We start from the raw sequence: 19,541 nt of genomic DNA on the forward strand, positions 1-19,541 counted from the left end.
TTTATGTAGAGTACAAGTGTTAAACACAAATCTACTACAAACCAGCCTGTTAAAATCATGATGTCAGTAGATTTAATTTAAAACCCATCTGAAAAAATACATTCCAACTTACGTTCAAGGTAAAGAGCTTTTCCCATTATTACTTTGTTCTTGCAAACAATTTGTTTTGGTTTTCTTTAGGTGATTGAGACAAGAGCCTGACTATTCACAGCTTCTCCAGGGAGAAAGTAAGGGCAGAATGGTGTAAGCATAAATATTCATATTTGGGAGGATGAAGATGTTAGAAAAGAAATAAATTTTTAAGTGCTGATGGCTTTTCAAGAGAAAGACAAGTGGAAATATTGTACCTATTTCCTACCAGCTCTTCAGCATAAGTAGTGACTGTGGAGCTAAAACCAGTTAAGAGTTTAAAAGCTACCAGGGTCGAGAGGAAGAATTGAGCAGATAGAGTAGAAGAGGAAGAAAGGACTAGGGCATAATGAGCAAAACTGCACTGAGTAGATTGCATAGTGTCAGTATTTTTAGCAGGATTTACTTGTATTGGGTTTACAGGGAAAGGTTTTGGTAATGGGGGGCTCTAAGGGGGGCTCATGTGAGAAGACACCAGAGCTTCACCCATGTCCAAAGAGCCTGTTGTTACAGTCTGCAGGTTCTTATGTTGCTGACTATGCCAAATGTTATGGGTTGAAGTAACTTAAAATTTTTGGATCCTCAGGAACAAAGTGCAACAACTAAGCAAGCATAAAGTTTTATTTGACAATTGAAACAAGCAAAGTGATAGAACACTGTGAAGGTAAATATGTTTCAAGGCAAGAGAGATAGAAAAAGGAGAAGATCCAAGGAAGAGAGAAAGAGAGAGAGAGAGAGAGAGAGCGAGAGACAGAGAGAAAGAGATGCGGGAGAAAAGAGTGAGAAAGGGGGAAAGAAAGAAAAGAATGAGGGAGTTTGAGAAAGTCACCATGGGTTCAGAGGTGTTTGGTGAAGGTTTCTTGTTCAAGATGGTGTTCTGATCCTGGACAGGGCCCAATGCAGGACAGTCTGTCAGTGAAGGATGAAGACCAAATGGTGACCTCAGTGTTGCTTATATGCCCCCAAATTCCCAAAGTTCCAGACAAAAAAAGATTCACTGCTTGTTTTTTCACAGAACTGTTTCCATCTTTCCTCCCCAGGAGGAGAGCTGTCATTAGCATAAATCAATCAGTGTCCCATCAGATTCAGAAAGCCATTGAGGGCAGGCCCATCTGAGGGAACCTCCACCCAGCTTATCAGGCAAGGTGTCCTCCCCACCAGGGACGGAGCCACTGAAGCCTGTCCCTCAGGAATGCTGCCTCCCAGGGGATCCAGTTGCCACACTGAGAGGGCCACTGGAGACAGGCCCACCTGAAGGGGATCTCCACCCACCTTATCAGTTCTCATCACTTTTGAGGTGCCAGTCCTTATCAGCGTTAGCTAGCTCCGCTCCAGCTAACTTTATGCACTTTAAAATTGTCTTTTGAGGCAAAGAAAATTACACTGATTGGAACCTCACACTTATGTTAGCTGTCTCCAAGACAGAGACACCACTGGCCAAGGCCAAGCACATCAGCAAAGGTGGTAGCTCCTCTGTGACAACATATGGAGATGGGGAAAAAGCTACTTGGACAACAGCAGCCACAGGCAGAGAGAGGAGTGACAGTATGTGAGAGAAACAACTCTGTGGGCACTAAGATCTGTGAAGAAGGAAGGGAAGAGGTGCTCCAGGAAGCTGAGCAGAGATTTCTCTTCATCCTATGGTAAAGACAAGCTGTCCTCCTGCACCGATGGAGTCCATAGTGAAGCAGATACCTACCTGCAGCCTATGGAGGACCCCACACCAGAGCAGATGGATGCCTAAAGCAGGCTGGGAACTTGTGAGAAGCCCACACAGGAGCAGGCTCATAGCAGGACCTGGGACCCTGTGGAGAGAGGTGCCTGGGCTGTAGGAGGAGGCTTGCTGGCAGGACATGGGAGGGGCCCCACACTGGAGCCAGACAAGAGAGTTGAGGAGGAAGGAGCAACAGAGAAACTGCTGGTTAATTGACCATAACCTCCATTCCCTGTCCCTCTGTGCTGTGCCCAAGAAAAGCAGAGATTGGTGAGAAATTAAACTGATTTCCCCAGGTGAGTCTGTTTTGCCAGTGATGGCAACTGCCATGATCTCTCTGTGTCCTTACCTCAGCCTCTCCTTGTTCTATTACCTCTCCCCTGTCACCTTGCAGCTAGTCAGGGTCACCCTGCCACAACCTGTGTAATGCCAACAGTGATTAAGAAACAGAATACAGTTCTGGTTAGTTTTAGAACTGATGCTATTTACCCAGCTGAGGGCTAGCAAGGCGCGCCAGGCATGTATTTCCCAGTTTAGCACCAGCACCGATTTCATTTAAAGAAATCAGGTATTTTTTGAAGCGATGAGTTAATTCAGAGCAAAGTTTCTTATCTGCTGTATGTCTGTGCCCATGCTGCTCCCCTTTTCCTGAAGTGAGTGAAGATCCTATTGATGTTGACAGAACTGAAAACAAGCAACAGTGTAACAGGTTTGGCACCTAGCCTTACCAGAAGGGGAAAAACTTGCAGGATTTTATTTATTTATGGTCAGAGATCAGGAAGGTGGGACGTGGGCTTGGAACCTCCACCTGGCCACCACCACCAAATAGTCCTTGGCAGACTCATCAAGGCCACAATGTCACCTCCATTTTCATTTCCTGCCCACCTGTTACCTTAACTGGACACGGGGAATCAAAACTGGCTTTACCTCTCTCTCTCTGATTCACCTAGTAAATTTGGGAATATGTAAATAACAAAAGCATCTCGGTTCCCAGCCTTTAGAAGCCCTTTGCGCCCATCAGCCGTGAAGACCAGCGAGGCTTTTGTTCCAACTCCCGCTGGGATCCCAGTGGGATGCGCTCATCCCAAGGCCGGTGCGCAGGGAGCGTCCCCGGTACCCCCGCCCCTCACAACCGCCCCCCCTCCCCCCCCACCGCCGGCGCCACGCCTCCTACACCCCTCTCCGCGCAGGCGCAGTCTCCGCGCAGGCGCAGGGGGCGCCGTGAGCAGGGCAGGGCGCGCGAAAATTCCAAACCGGTAGCGCGAGCCGCGCGGTAAGGCGCTGGGGAGGGGGCGGGGCCGGGGCTGAGGGGCGGTGGCGGCGGCTCCGGTGGGAGCGGGGGGCTCGGGGGCGGTCACCGGGCCCGCGGCGGCGGCCGAGACCGAGACCTCCCCACGGACTGAAAGGGGAGCGGCTCTCTCCGCGCCCGCCTCGTTTCCCCGTGGCCTCGCCTCGGTGGTTGCCGGCGAGGGAGCGGGGCGCCGCGGGCAAAAGGCTCCGCGCATATCGGGAAAGAGGGAGACGTCCACATCTGTGCTGTCTTCATCCTGCTACTCCCTGTGTTCCTAGGAACTCTGGAAACAAAATATCCTTTTGTGATCGGTGTGTGTGATCAGTGCAACTCTTACACATGGGTACAGTCCGAAATGGTTTGGAGGAAGGGAGAGTAAAAAGTCTGCAGCTTTGTTTCTGATTTAGCACACGTGCCAATCTGTCACTCGCGGACCTCTGCTCTAATTAGGCAAGGCCAATGCCTTGAAAGTGTTGTGAGGTGTTGCCATTTTTATTTTTCATTCACAGATGTGGGTAATTAAAGCACTACCTTCCGCTTCTCTCAAAAAAAAATTCCAAATGCCTTTTTTGATGTGAATGACTAACTAAAGTGGGGTAATGGTTATTCCGCTATGTTACAGTGAAGAATTCTTTAGGTAAAATTCATGGAATTTAACGTTCTAATGACAGGCCCTTGAAAAACAGGAGAAACTTAAGAATGGGGAATTTTCCCCCAATATATAATTGTAAGGATCTTATTTATTTACTTATTTGCCCGGTGCAATCTCTGAATTTATTTTTAAAAAATTATTATTATTTTAAAAAAGGAAAGCTTTTCTCTATGGCCATGATTCAGTAGTTTCTGAGGTAGATGGATTTTCACTGTATTACTTCTTATTTTCATATTCCTTTTGCTCAAGATTCAAAATTCTGTCCTAAGAATTTATCATCATATAATAATCGAATGAGAAATTGAGATAATTATCAAGTTATACTGTGAGCTACTGACAGGCTATAAAAATCTTTTGTCTGTAAGACCTTTAGCATTGCTGGTATGTCCTCTCACTTGCTTATCAGTTTTTCCTCCCTGTTGCAGTCTTCCTCCTCTGTGTGGATGTTTGTTCAGTAGTGCCATCTCTTGGATAGAAACAGGCCTGCAGGACGTTTGTGATGTCCTCCTGTGGCTGGTTTGTAAAGAGAATATAAACACCATTATACTTACCCCTCGGTGAAGCCTTTTCTTTAGGGAACATGGCAGTGGGTCTGTATGTTTTGGAAACATCCTGAAGGTTTTCTTTTCGCTTACGGGCATGGATCGTGTTGGATAATGATTTCTGTGCTGTTTGCCTTATTTCATCAGGACATAAGATCTTCATGATTCCACACCTTCATGTCTTTGGCCACTGAGAATTAAACACGTTAGTCAGTTTTAACCAACTCTGAAAGCAGGATAAAGGGTTGAAAACAATTCTGTTCCTCTGTATTTTCTAAAAATGGAGGGCAGGGTCAAAGGGAGAGACTGTTGTTCCACTTCTTTGTTTGGCAGTGGTTCTCCATCCAGTCAGCACGTGCATGTGAGCCATGTGGGTGGTATGCTTACAAAATTAACCATGGAATCCCATGAGTGAAAGTGTCATAAGGGACACCGGTGGGAGCTGGGGTCTTAAGGATGATGTTATGGAGAGTTAAAGGAACAAAGGATACCTATCTACCTATCTATGAAGTACCAGACATGGTTGTTCTCCTGGTAATGAAGCTTGTGTGCTCAGTGTACTTTTAAACCATAATTGCTCACCTTTTCCCCTTCATCATTTATTTCAGTATACTGACCTGCGGTTGTGAAGGTGCTGTTTTTGACAAAGATGTCTTTTAAAACATGGGTGAAGAATCTTGTGAGGGGTGAAGGATGAATGAGACAGTTTTTTCCTGAAACAATGATTAAGAAAGTATTAGAGTCCTTTGATATACATGGAATAATTTTTCATGTTTACAGGAAGATGCATATATTGCATGAGATAAATCCTAAATAAAAACCTTCAGTCTTTGACTTACCAGATTTTATTTTTTTTTAAATGAATACAACATAATTTGTGCCAACCTGATCTAAAAAATGCACGAAAGTATGCCAAGTTGTAAGCTTCTCATAATGTATATAGACAGCAGAAGAGCTTGCAAAGTAAAATTGTGAGTTAAACAATTTACCTTGCACCAAGAATGGTATTCCCAGATGAAATTTTCTGGTTAGGGTTATCATAAAAGACCATTATTATTTTTAATGTTCCTGAAATGAAGAAAATGGTAATGATAATTAAAAATCTGCATTTTCTTGCATGTAGCTCTGGAATCAAAGAAATTCTTTTTGTCTTGAAACTTGGTGGCACATCCCATTAACTTCTGAGTCCATACATAATCTACTTTGTAAGTTATAGGAATGTAGAATATGTTAAATATTTTCTCCTTGGCTAGTGCCAATAACTTTCTGGGTATTGCAGAAGTATTCAAAAATTAGCAAGATTTAGTTATGTATTTTACTATAGACATAGTACTAATTTTAGATGGCCATGACAAACGGTGTGTGATGATTTCAACACTGTGTCTTGAATACAAAAATATTTTTATTAGTATTGTATTAATTATGAAGTAATTAAGCATGGACCTAAAACAGACCATAGAATCACAGAATATCAGGTTGGAAGGGATCTCATGGATCATCTGGTCTGACCTTTCTGGGTAGAAGCATGGTTTAGATGAGATTGTCCTGCACCTGGTCAAGCTGACAAGTCCAGGTGGACAACATCTACTGCTTGTCCTACATCTGTCAAGCAGGTTACTTTCTAGTAGAAGGCAGTCAGGCGCCTGGTGAATCTATGCTGGCTTTTCCCAATCATGTGCTTCATTGGAGCTGTGACAGTCCCTGGTGGAATTTGTTCCATAATTATCCCAGGGACTTAAATAAGACTGATGGATCTGTAATTACCAGGGCCCTCATTTGAACCCTTCTTATAGTTGGGGGTGACATCAGCCTTCTTCCAGTCATCTGGGACTTCCCCTGATCTCCATGGCTTCTCGAAAATTATGGAGAGCAGCCTGACAGTTCTGGCATCAGTCAGTTCTTATAAGACCCTTGAGTGGATGGCATCCAGGCCCATGATTTGTACAGGTCAGCCTCCTGCAATAATTCCCATGCCAGCTCTTTCTTTACTGGCAGTGGGTCTATGTGTGCATCAAACTCGATTTGTGATCTGATGGCCTGGGGCCCAATAATGCTTTTAAAGATAGAGGTGAAGAAAGTGTTGAGAATCTCTCCCGTTTCAGTGTTGTTAGTGTCTGGTTCATCTCTCCTGTTCAACAGTGGGCCAACATTCTCCTTCTTTTTCTCCTTATTTATGTATTTGAAGAACCCTTTCTTGTAATTTTCCCTACAACTCAGGCTAAACTTGAAAATTAATCAGAAATAGTCAAATTAATAAAACCCATAAAGAAACATAATATAATAATTACAATTTAAATTGAATTCCAAATTTGGAAAGTCTTAGTTACAGCTTTTTTAACATCTTTTCAAAACTGCTTTTAGTCTAACTGTGGAATGGCAAAGGATGTATTCTTACCAAACTTAAACTATCTGCAGGAGTTTTTTGTTATTATTATGTAGACTGTCAGCCTTGAACATGTTTGTAGTCTTCTTACACAGAACTGCTGCTTGCATTTTTAACTTTTAATAGAAATTCTGCAGGTAAGCAATGTAATGAGGAATATAAATTATACAGATAGTATTGGACACAGTCTGAAGACAGATGACTTCTGTAACCTGCACAGTGTCAGCTATAGTAATCTGGTGAAATAAAGTCCACAAGGCTTCCATAGCACAAGGAACTTTATAAATCTTTGAGAGGAATTTGTTTTCCTTGCAAATGTAGCAAACCTCGTAATATCAGCCATGTATTTTTCATCTGATTTTTTTAAAAAAGGCATAAGAAACGACACTGTACTATTTAAAATTAGAGAGAGCCGTGCTAATCAGGATTCTGTAGAGATGAAGTAGAACAGGCCTGGGAATCTTAAATTACTTCTTCAAGTGTCCTGTGTGTGATGTGTCAGAAGTGGGAATCAGACTCTTAAGCATCTGATTCATGGAGCCAAACTGCAAGGCTGTCCTTCCTCCATACTGGTAGATTCACTAGACATGTTTATTTTATAAATCTTGATTAACTATGTGACAGTATTGAAATATTCCAAACGATGGTTATAATGAAGTATCATAATATAGAATTAAATTGACATATATGAGTGTCTGAGGAGAAGAGGCCAAGAGACATACCACTAGCTAATACTGTTTTCCTATGTTGTACATTAAAAGTTCTCATCTGTCATCAACTGTATCAAATTCACAAGGAACTCCTTACCCGTAGAATACCAGAATTATATAGCTTTAGTTTCATGCTAAAGAGTAGCATTGACAAATTGTGAGTTTTTAATGAACAAATGTAACAAAAAATCTTACTGGCAAGTCAGAGTCCACTACTGATGTGTTAAAAAGTGCATACACATAGAATAGGCAGGAATAATTAACTGCTAAATCTCAAAATAATGCTTCATCACTTTGAATGCTAGTGCCCTGTCTCCAGTATAAACTGGAGCTAATTGCTGCTGCAGGTTGAGTTTGGTTGAATCACTGAAAGTCTTTGCTCTAAATTTTTCTGGGGAAACATCTCTTGTTTGCAAAGAATGAGTAGCCTGATTTAATGCCTGTGAATAGTATAAAACCTTGTAGATAGACTCCAGAGACAAACGTCTGTGGGAGTGTATTAAAATAATGTACTGTGAAAAGGTGTAAATACTGATGTGGGTATCATGAAGTTATTTGTACTGTTCTGAAGAATCAAATTTTCTTTGTCTGGCTTACTTACATGCCACAAATACCATCTTCAGAAGATTTTATTCAGTGGCTGGTTTATTTCTGGGTGTGCACAGTCAGGGAGACAGGGGAGAAAAGTAGGAGACTCTGGTCTTTTTGGGTTTGGTTTTTTTTTTTGGTTTTTTTTTTTAATGCCAAAGAGAAGTACATTCTTTCATGTGCAAAATTGCTTTTATTATATGTGGACTATATGAACACATGTCAGAATTTCAGTAGCTTCAACTGATGTTAGAATGAAAATGTGTAATTTTTACTTACATTTACGCTACCACTAGTGTTCATATGAAAGCAATTAAAAAAAACAAACCAAACAAACCAAACCAAAACAAAACCCAGAAAAAAAAACCCCTAAATGGTAAGGCAATCTTAGGTAACTGGTTTTATGTTCAGATCAGAATAGAGTAGACAAGTATTTGGGTACTAGACCAATAATGCAGTCCAACTCCCTGACCATTTCAGAGCTGACAAAGATAAAGCATGTTATTAAGGACATTGTCCATTGATGCTGGACAGGCTTGGGGTATTGACCACTTCTCTAGGAAATCTCTCCCAGTGCTTAGCCACCCTCACAAGTAAAGAAAACCTAAAGCCTGAACTTACCCTGGCACAGATTTGAACCATTCTCATGTGTCCTGTCACTGGGTCCCAGGGAGAAGATCTCAGCACCTCCCTCTCCACTGCAGCTCCTCAGGAAGCTGCAGAGAGCAGTGAGGTTGCCCCTCAGCTTCTTCTCCAAACAGGCAAACCCAGAGTCCTCACAGCACATGCATTCCAACCCTTCTACCGGCTTTGTTGCCCTCTTCTGACACACCCGAGGACCTTCACATCCTTTTTAAAGTTGAGGGCCCAAAGCTGCACACAGTGCTCGAGGTGAGGCTGCACCAATGCTGAGCACAGTGGGATAATCCCCTCTTCCCCTGGCTGCTCATGCTGTGTGTGATGCCCCCAGGATGTGGGTTGCCCTTGTGGCTGCCAGGGCACACGGCTGACTCACAGTGAGCCTGATGCCCACCAGCACCCACAGATCTTTTATTTTTAGTCAAGTGTAGAAAACAGGTTGAAGAAGGCCCTGTAGACCTTAGTTATAGCAGAGTGTCTGATAATGGGTTATAGGTTTGTGTCTATAAGGTTGTAAGGTTTGTGTCAGGTAGCACACAAGGTACTGAGTGACACATTAGCTGGCAGATTTGGTATAGGCAAAGGGGGACAACAAATTACATCTAACAAGTATTTGACATTATTGCTGGTAGGTCTAACTTTTATGAGGCAGTGACTCAGTGAGGTCGTACATGGATAAGTTTCATAGTGTCTTGAATGAACCGTTTGAAATTTAGGCTGCAGTGAGACTAAAAATATTTTGCCACTGCTGTAAACGGAAGTGGCAGAATTTTGTTCCTTTCCCTGTAACCTGCAAAACAAGGTCTTATATAGGTAGTGTTTAGACAAATGGTATCAGGGGACCAGGCACAATTGATGTGTGATGTTACTATCAATAGTGAAGCTAAGCTGGCGTTAGCAATGATTGGACTTTGTATAAAGTGGTGTAAAAATATGTTAATTCTATTTTTATATTAGCACATATTCTGCAGAAGCAGCTCTGCCTACTGTAGTTCAGAGGCTAAATCAACTTAATACCTCTTGCCAGAGCTGCCTTTAAACTATTTTCATTGTTCTCTTAGCTGCATTTTTGTTTGTGTGGCCTTTATGGCAGGTATTGTCACAGAAGTCAGAAGAAAATTAACTGCTTTGAATTAAAAGGCTCTGTCCAGCAAAATGAATCAAAAAATATTTTAACAATCCTCTTCAGTACAGCTATCTCAAAAAAATCTTTATCCCTCAAGCATTAGAAGAGATTGACACATTACACTGACATCAGTGTTCTGATAATAATCTTGGAAGGTTTGGAATTTAGATTGTGCAAGACAAAATATGTAAGTTTTTGCTTTACTGAGGAAATGTATTTAAAAGACATATACCTCCTGGCTCCTCTCTCCACTCCCCACCCTCATTTCTAGAAGTTTAGGAAGCTGTGTATTTTGTGCTTCAGTTCACCATACCTAGTATGTAATTTCTAGCTTCTGCTGTATTTTGTGGTATGGTTTTGTTACCTTTCTGTGGTAGTTCACTGTCTACTGATGAGAATAAAGCAATTCAGATATGGAAGGACAATCAAGAAGTTAAAGGGTGACGCAGAAGCCCAGTGTTTCTTTCATGCCTGGCTTTTGTTTTGTAAGTCCATGTTGATCTGGGATTTGCTTTATTGCCTTAAATAAATTTCCATTTTGCACATGCATCTGATTTGCAGCCTAGTGGTATGAACAGCGATTTGTGAGCCTTGCTGAATTGCTGACGGTAAAATTCTTAGAAACTAGGATGTGCTATAGTTGGGTACATTGCCAAACTGTGTAGGCTATTCTGTCACAGATATATAGGTACTTCACCTCATTGTCTCTTTTCTCCTCTTAAATTTATCTTTTAAAAAAATACTCATGGTGCTGGAGTCTTAATAACCTGGTGTGTTTCTTGCAGGAACTAATTCCAGTGGTTTGTGATTAGATTTTGTTAGTCTAAATGTTGTATGATAATGCCACCCATCTGCTTCACAGCTATTTGATTCATGAGATTTTGCATGCTGCTTAGCTGATACTGGTTCTTTTCTTGGCAAAGCTATTCTGTAGTTTTATCTTCAGGGGAAGGGAGGTTTTGCATGCAATTTGTTTTAATTTGGAAAGTATGTAAATATAGAGGCAGTTTTCTGTAATGTTCTTGCTGTACAGTATCTGTGGAGGCAGGCACAGAAGAATAAGCAAACTTGCTCTTATCTGAAAAATTGTTAAATAAAAAACCCAACTCTAATTAACACTGGGTGTAATCACACTGTCCAGAGTCAAGGGTGGAATTGTTCTCTATTGTACTCATGACTGCTAGGCTGCCATCAAGTGTACATTAGTTTTAACACCAAACTAGGAATGAGTCTCTAAACCTAGTTTCCCAACAATGGACACTGTGAAAAATAGGATGACAGGATTAAAGTATGTTTTTAATTTTCACAGTCTTTACTTCTCTTGGACCTTTCCAAAGCTGCTAAAAATTATTCTCTTTTTTCCTAATACAGATTTCTCCACTTTCTTTTTGGGTGGCTGTAATAGGCTTTCTTTAAAGTAGATTGTTTTTGATCTTGCTGCCTAATAAGTTATATATTGGATCTTCTATTTTTTTCTTGGCAAGTAAAAGGAGAGCTGTTGAGGTGAAGATGGGAAATACACTGCGAGAACAAAGTGAAAAAGTGTAATAGGTACTTAATGTAGTGAAATAATAAATTAATACGTAGTGCCCATGGTGTGGATAACTGCTACTTAATTTTTTTCTCTTGGCATAACCTCAAAAAATCATCCATTAGGTACTGAATTTGTGACATGATTATTATAGTCTTTAAAACATGGAAATAGTAATTAATAGGCTTCTGCTCTATTTGTGTATCAACTGTGCTGCATCATAATCAAGCAATACTCAACTAAGGAGTCAAAGTCATAGTATCTTTTGATTATACAATATACTGACGTTCTTACCTAATATCTAGCCTCCTAATTCCTAATTTTAGTCTCCTTATATCTATTAGAGGAATAACTATGCCTAAAACTAACGTTTTACTGGTTTTGTAAGTGTTAGCAACCCTAAAAACTATTTAAAATTTGGAATGTTTGTTGGTGTGTTTTGCTAGCTCAGGTTGGTGACCTGTTCTGCCTGGGGCCTTTGGATCCTGGTGTCATGTAAGTATTTTCACTGTTTCCTTGTTGTGTTTTTTTTCCTCACAAGCTGAGGTTGCTGATGGGTAAAGTCTGAGATAGGAGACGGGGTAATGGAAAGTGAAGTCATCGTTTTGAGTGTGGAGCTACTTATCACTGGTTCAAGGAAAAGCATACAAATTAAAGCTTTATACTTTAAGTGCAAGTTTTTGTCACATTTGCTTGGAATGCTGTGACAGAAGACATTTGAATTTACTAGATGGAAGACAAACTAAGTAATGAATTTTAGTAGTAATTTTTGGTAACCTATTAAAGCCAGATTTGGGGACACTGAAAGTTATGGAAGTTTGTTACTGGATTTTCTATGACTGAGCGAAATTGGTTTTGAGTTTTAATGTTTCAGCAACTGCATATTCTCATATTTATAGATGAGTCTTGAGCTTCAGAATTTGCAATAGTAAAGAAGTTACTTTACTTCCATTTGTTGTTTTACTTAAAGAGATTTTATTTCTACAGTTCTAGAGAAAAAAATCTTCATTCTTTTACTACCTTAAATGCTGAATACACAGGTGTTTAATTTTCAGAGTAGAGGTAAGGAGGTAGTTATGAGGAGTTTTCTGAAGATGCTGTCTCTTCCACCCTTGCAAATATTTCACTCTTACAGATGAGGTGCATTCAGGTATGTCTTACCCTGGGAGGCTTTGTCAGCAGCTTGGTATTTGTATGTGTGTGGGTTCTGGAGGATGTGGCAGTAACTCCCTTGTTAGGTGGAGTGTCCTGGTATACTGTAGGGCTTTGCCTCAAAATCTGGTAACAAAAGTTACTGACTAAAGTGTTACATTTCAGACACTAATCCAGATAGCTCACTTGACAGAATAAAGCTAATCCATTTTTTGTTAGAAATGCTGCCTTCAGCTTTTGAAAGATATAACAAGTACCCTCATGCCTGAGCTCCACAGGGTTCCTGGGCTTGAAAGTACAAGACCAAGAGTGTTTGACTAATGGTTCTGAGAGAGAAGGACTAGAGATTATTTCTTCCTTTTCTTTCTATAGGTAAAGGGTACTTAAGACTATTCACAGCAAATACAGCTTCTGAGTTTCTGGTACTGCAAAGTAAACAGTCATAAATAAGAACCTGTTTTTAATTTTTGGCATCTGAATTAAAAGGTGTCCTAACTAACTGAAGAGAGTAGAAATGAACTTGAAAGAGACTTTAGGAATATACTTGACAGTATGTCAAGTCAAATTACTAATCAAATCTATTATCTGTAATTTCTGTAAGTCTTTTATTATGTTCTGTATCTTACTGGGACCTGAGTGTTTAAATTACATTTAATTAACTAATAATTTTATTTTTCTCTTGTTAATAGTCAATCTATTCTGTGACAGTTTTTGATGTGAATTATTTGCCAGGTTTAGTATGTTAGGTCTTCTTTTTATTTGTATTATTATTTTGTATTATTAATTCATTTTACTGGATGCTTTCCAGTAATGTTGAGGTAAAGACAGGAGTAAACTATACTAGTAAAATTGTTCTTTTCAGGACTATATGCTATAGTTGAACTAGGCAATGAATAAAATGGCTATTTCATTGAAGACTTCTGAGGAAAGCAAACACATAAGTGCAGCTTGAAAATCATGATATTGCAGCTAGAGCTGGTGCTTCGATTAATTATTTTTTTTTTCCTGTTTTTCTTTTAGTGAGGCAAAAGCAGTATTGTGATGCAGCAAAATATTAACGTATATTGAATTAAGCGTGTTTTTGATCAAGGATGCATTGAAGCTGAACACTGCAGCAGTTCTTCGAAATGTCACTTTAATATACTCTTCTGTAGATCCCAGGATAATTTTTGGAAGACTAAAATATTATTGTATCCCAAACGGAAAGCAACAATAATGTAAGAATTTTTGTGGTGATTATTTAAAAAAATCTACATAGAGTTCCTAATAGTTGCTGTAAGGGATTCTTCTACCACTGAATTAACAAAAGTAATTCTTGTATAAAGCTTTACAGAAGTGGTCAGCCCTGCCTCCTTCCCCCTAAAGGAGTGCAAAAAAAGATTTGGTATTCGTGCCTCTCTTAAAAGTTTTCCATTTTCAGTGTATACACCACAGTTTGTTGCAGATATATACTGTGGGTTACCTGTTCTCGTAGCCATATAGATCATTTGCTCCTTATTTCTTAGACTATACTATTTTGAGCAGTTTCAGAGAAGAAATTGCACAGAAAAATACATTTATTTGTCTCTTATTCCACTTTAATAGTGGGATGGAATATATGCCTGGAAGTGTTTAGGGCTGGGTTGAATAGAGCTTTGAGCAGCCTGGCCTAGTGGGAGATGAGTCTGCACACGTCAGGGAGGTTGGAATCATTAATGGTGACTTGAAAGGTCCCTTCCAATCTAAACCATTCTGTCATTCCGTGATCTTGCTTTCATGGAATAAGACAACAGTGAAAAACACTGCATTTCAGTTGCAGATGGCTTGTAACCATGATGGTTCTGTGACTCCATGATTTTTAATAGCACTGAACACAAAATTACTTCATTTCCTTGATGTAGGAAAGAGCATAATTCATGTGGTTAACAGAAGAATGTTGATGGGACAGTACTTAGATCATACCCAAGATACTCAGGACAGGTATCTTAAGTGCGTTATATATCAGAAACTAAAAAATGCATACTTGCAGACAGGAGCTTATAGAATAGATCAACTTTTAGGATTTCCTTTCTCTCTAGTTAAAATAAGAATATGCATCTTAGCCTTGGGCAGTTTTTTGTATAAGACAAGGGCTCTGGAACAGCTACAGCGTTGCTAAGGAGTCTTTCTGGACCAGCAATCTTGCTTACTTAGCTGTTGTTAAGAAAGGAGATAAAACACCTTTCTTAGAGTGGAGCTGAGACTTCCTACTTCTGGCAAAAGTCTGTGATGTCTGTGCCATTCTGCATCCTGGAATAGCAGTTACAGGTAGCTGGTATAGGAGATAAGCCTGCTTGATTTGCTTACCTTGACACCTTTGTTAGTTGACAGTCAGCTCTTCTGACTGCCCCAAAATCCTGGAGTGTCTGTGTAGGTTATTTAATTTTTATTTTATTTTTTTATTTTATTAATTTCATTTCATTATTTTCTCTCTTCTTTTGCATTTTCTCAAAGTTTCAGAAGTGATTTTGTTAGGGGAGTAATTTTTCAGTTATTCAGGAGAATTAATATTACTTGGGAACATCAGAGAGGCTCATTGAATTTACTAAATGTGTAAATTTCATTCCTGGGTTTAATTTGTTAAAGTATTTTTTATGTCCCTGTGATGATATGAGTGTTTGGCTGATTGCTGCTAGGTGCTTGACCCATGCCACTATGGTGATGAATTCTTGAAGCCTGTTTTTCATACTCATAAAAGATCAGTAAGATCTTGACACTGCACTGGTCCATTAAGAGTTGTGATGACAGCAACAGTTGTAGGTAGAAATGGGAGTCTAATAACATGAAAGCACTGGCTTTGCTTGTATTAGTTTGAGCAAGTTCAGGGCAAATATGGAGTGAATTCTGGCAAGCCAGCAGCTTTACCTTCCTTATTTGCTGGAAATGATCCAAAGTCAAATAATAGTTGTGAGTCAGAGTGAAGTTTTATTTATTTATTTTTTACTAATAGAATATTTTTTATTTATTACTCAGAAATTTAAATAGTTTATTAATGATCTTCAAAGTTTTATCTGGCTCAGAATAGCATGCTGTATAAGGGGGGTGATTGTAAGTGCTGTATAAAGCAAGCTTAATGTCAGGTTCAGCTTTGGGTTTGGTTTTTAATCTGTGGTTCTATGTAGCTTACAAAGGTAAATACTAATTTCTCTTGCTTCTATGAGTGTCTGAATTTGTCTACAAGTGGGCAACAGTTTGTTTCTGAAAACTGCCACCACGTTTGTGTTAATTGACAGTTGTCTTTCCAGTCATGACATAAAGAACAATGATTGAATGGCTGCAAGGACTCGTTTGCTCTTTCAGCCTATGAGGTGTTTCTTTCAGAGAGTTTTAAAGGTTGGTGTAGTGCCTGCTGTGCTATTCTCTGTCCTTTTTCCAATGAAAAATATTAAGAGCGGAGCAGAAAAAAAAAAAAGTGGTTGTTGAATTTTACTGGGGCAATTTGGTTAGATTTTAGTATTCTGGCTTGGCAGCAGTGCTCATTTCTCAAAAACCCAGTTTTTACAGTAAAGAATGCCACTGGATATAGATTATATATGGTACAGCCTTTATTCAGAAATGAGTTATACATGAGGCTGCATATGGTCGTATTTTCCCCCTCTTCTTTGTATTATAGTAAAAAGAAAGAGCTGAAGTAGAAAATTTATTAGTTTCCTTTAAGGAGAATGCTCTTTTTGGACTTAAAATGAATGATGAATTGCAAATGTAGAACTTAAAACAAAGGCCCACTAACACCGTTTTTTTTTGATTCAGCCTAAGTTATGCTTTTGTTTATTTTGAAATAGGCATTTTCAGTTTTTCATCATACAAAACATTCTAAACAAATGCACGTTCACATTATTCTAATACTTTTTTTGAGTGAAATATTGGTGACAACAAATTCAGATAAGAAAAGGCTGAGACACAGCTGGGTGGTACATTCTACAGTAATTTACTGATTACTGTGTTTTGCTACTTTGTCACAATGGGGTTATTATTTTACCCTCTTGCTACTAGAAAGAAAATTGGCACCCTTATGAGATAGAAATGCAAAACCACGTTCCCGCATCCCCCTTCACACGTGAACACACAAAATTAGCAGAAATCCTTCTTCCTATTTTCATTCTTGGTTTGAAGCCAGTGTTTAGTGCTGCCTGATGAGGAGTTACAGTATTTTTTTTCAGGATTGAAGAATGGCCCAGGACACTACAGTGACCAAACTGAGCTTGGAATATTGGTTGGATAAAGCTATTAAATGGGGTCAAGCCACCACACTGGAATCCCAGAAGGATGTGTGCCTTCATTTGCCCCAGCTCCAGGAGTTTCTACATCAGATTTATGAAACTTTAAAACATATGGTAAGTGACTTTAAAAGGAAGACTGACCTGTTTTGAAGATGTCATCAGAAACAATCTATACCACATTTTGACAAAATCAGATGTAGACACTTGCAAAGAGGTGTGTGTTATTGACCTAAAGTATTGGTGGATCCATGAGGCAAATTGGGGAACTAGTCACAGGTAATACAAACAGGAGTGTGCTGCTTGTTTACTTGATTTATTGTGAAAGGAGCTTTTTTTTGATTGGTTGTTGTCACATGAGATTGCTCAGCCAGTGCTTTAGCCTTTTTAAGAAACTCTTTATTTTAAGGAATTTGACTCTTGTTGTCGGGTCATAAATCTGACTGTTTAAAGGCCTTAACATGGAAAACTGTAACTGATCCTTTAAATCTTGGAGAGTCTGTTGACACATTACCCCCAGTGCTGTGGCACACACAGTGAATTCTAGTAGCATGGTCAGCTCATTGGCACATGCTGCTGGCTGTTCCCTTTCATAATTTAATTATTGTCTGCACTCAGTAGAGTGCTTTTTGTAATATTTAGTTTCATTTTTTATATGTTTAGCCCTGCATATGTTTGCTGCATTTTCAGTGTATGTAGTCAGTGTAATTAGCTTTAGAAACATATTATTATGGCATGAGGCTGACTTCTTAAAGACATACTTATTTTAAAATATTATTCTTACCTGAAGACTGCAGAGCTGTTATTTTCTTCTGAACAGAATTAACTTTTATTTGAATTTAACTTTTATTTTTCAAATAAAAGATTTCTAGGGAGTGGTGTTTCTTCCCTTATTTATACTTTTGTTTCTTGAGAGGAAAAAAAACCCCAACTTGCTCCTCCAAGTAATCTGAGGCTTGCCTTAAATGGACCTTGTGAATATGGCCCCAGAAAGTCTAGGGCTAGCCCTAAATGTGGGGCAAATGTAAGGAATTTATTGCAACAGCAGGAGATGGTTATCATTCTTGGTTCTTGCATGTTATCTCAGTACAGCAACATTTTTAAAAGCCTTCATTTATGAGATAGTAAAGCTACAAAAATGGAAAAATAAGACTGATTACACAGGATTGTATATAAACTACGTTGTCTACTGCTTTTATAGTGAAGCTGCTTTCTCTTTGTTTAGAAGTTAAATTGCAGTTTGTCACTGGCTAGTTCTATGTAATTTAAATTAAAACAAGTGAAAGTAATAGATACTTAGTTTTATGGCATAGTAGGTATTTATTTCTTCAGAAAACCTGTGAGATTATATTAAAGCAATGAGGATCAACAAAAATATAGTTTTTCTATATAGCATTTCTATTTTTATCATAGTTATGTTAGTAATACTGTTTTCTGAGTACTGATTGTGAGGCAAATGACCAAATTTTCTACCCTACTCAAGTGTTAGGTTAGGTCATTACTTACTTAAGCTTTTGCTTATTTGAATGACAACATTATAGCAAATTTCAGGAAGTTCTGCTTTTATTACATACCTGCAGGTCTCTTGCTTCCAGAGAATTTCACAGCAAAACTTTGGGATTGTAATTTACAATATTCTGTATTGCTAGCAGTTCTCCTAACCTGCTTTTGATGTGCAGTATATTTATTATTTTTTGTTTGTTTTTATGTTTTAACAGGATTCAATTGTAGCAATTCAGCAATTTCCTTTAATTGGCCAGCTTCTAGGAAGGCTTTGTTGGAATCCTTTTGTTGTAGGATATGGTAAGAGCATGTAATATTTCTGCATCAGCCCTGTAAACTTTATTCCATAGTAGTTAGGAAAATAAAACTTGTTACGTATTTTAATTTTTTTTGCATAAAAACACAGCATTCTTTTTTACTTAAGTAAAATTTTGACAGGAAAAGGTTAGCCAAGATATTTAAAATATATGGCACTGAGAAATCTTAAATTTACTTTTGGAGCTAATTCCCTTGGTTAGCTACAGGATCTTGACTTGGGAACAATATGTTTTAAATGCAGTGAGTGTTTATATGCATTATGATTTCTATTTTTCTTATTTTCTTACTAAATGAACTACATTTTTGTTAGGTTCTCAAAATATACTAAATCTAGTGTTTCAGATTACTTTCAGCAGAAATTTCTTGCAGTTAAGCATCTGAATATTCTACTTTATATGCTAATACAGACAAACTAATATTTCTGATACTTGTCTTGGGTTTTCCTTATAGTGTAAAACTGCTAAATTATGATTGTGCTTGTTTTTATTGTTTATTCCAAATGTGTGTTTCCCCCAATTGGCAAACAAATGAAAATGCACATATGAGCAAAAGCAAAACAGTGAAGAGGTAACATAGCAAAAAAAGGTATGAGAATCCAAAAGCATCATATTACTAGTGTATATATGTCTATAGGTGAGAATAAAGAGAAAAGGAACTGGGAACAGGAAAACTCTTGTGACAAAGGAGACATCACTTGTTCTACCTCGCTAGCATTGTCAGTACATTTTTCAGGAACTGAGATATTGATAAGATGAAAAATGACTTGGAATCTACTTTCAAGAAGAAAACTAGTTCTGAGCTTCTCTGTGAGCCCCTTAAAATACTCCTTTGCCAGTATTCTGCTACTACAAAAAAATTGCATTTTGTCTTTTCTTCTTTATGCTTCCTTTGCAGGAAATATAATAGAACAATTTTTGTGTTTCCCTGGAAGGAGTTATTAATGCAAGCACAGTATGAGGCTGAAATGATCATGTGTCTTCTGGTTTTGCATTATGTTCTTCTAGTCAGCTATAAGCACAGGCAGGATT

The 19,541-nt window shown here is 38.7% G+C and overlaps 1 protein-coding gene across 3 annotated transcripts in view; it reads left to right on the forward strand.

Annotated features, from left to right (window-relative positions):
- The first annotated feature begins 3,035 nt into the window (after positions 1–3,035).
- FANCC (FA complementation group C) overlaps positions 3,036–19,541 on the forward strand; it is a 72,733-nt gene continuing 56,227 nt past the window's right edge. The window contains exons 1-3 of one of the 3 annotated variants that reach the window (XM_071731511.1): positions 3,036–3,116; positions 16,636–16,809; positions 18,411–18,495. In XM_071731511.1, coding sequence (XP_071587612.1) covers positions 16,645–16,809; positions 18,411–18,495 — 250 coding nt within the window. In that variant the 5' untranslated portion in view covers positions 3,036–3,116; positions 16,636–16,644. Of the gene's footprint in view, positions 3,117–3,196; positions 3,446–11,733; positions 11,801–16,635; positions 16,810–18,410; positions 18,496–19,541 lie in introns of those variants that run through there. The other 2 variants (XM_071731512.1, XM_071731513.1) reach the window with 2 other exon arrangements.

This window comes from Heliangelus exortis, chromosome Z (genome assembly GCF_036169615.1).
Source record: "Heliangelus exortis chromosome Z, bHelExo1.hap1, whole genome shotgun sequence".
Classification (NCBI taxonomy): Eukaryota; Metazoa; Chordata; class Aves; order Apodiformes; family Trochilidae; genus Heliangelus; species Heliangelus exortis.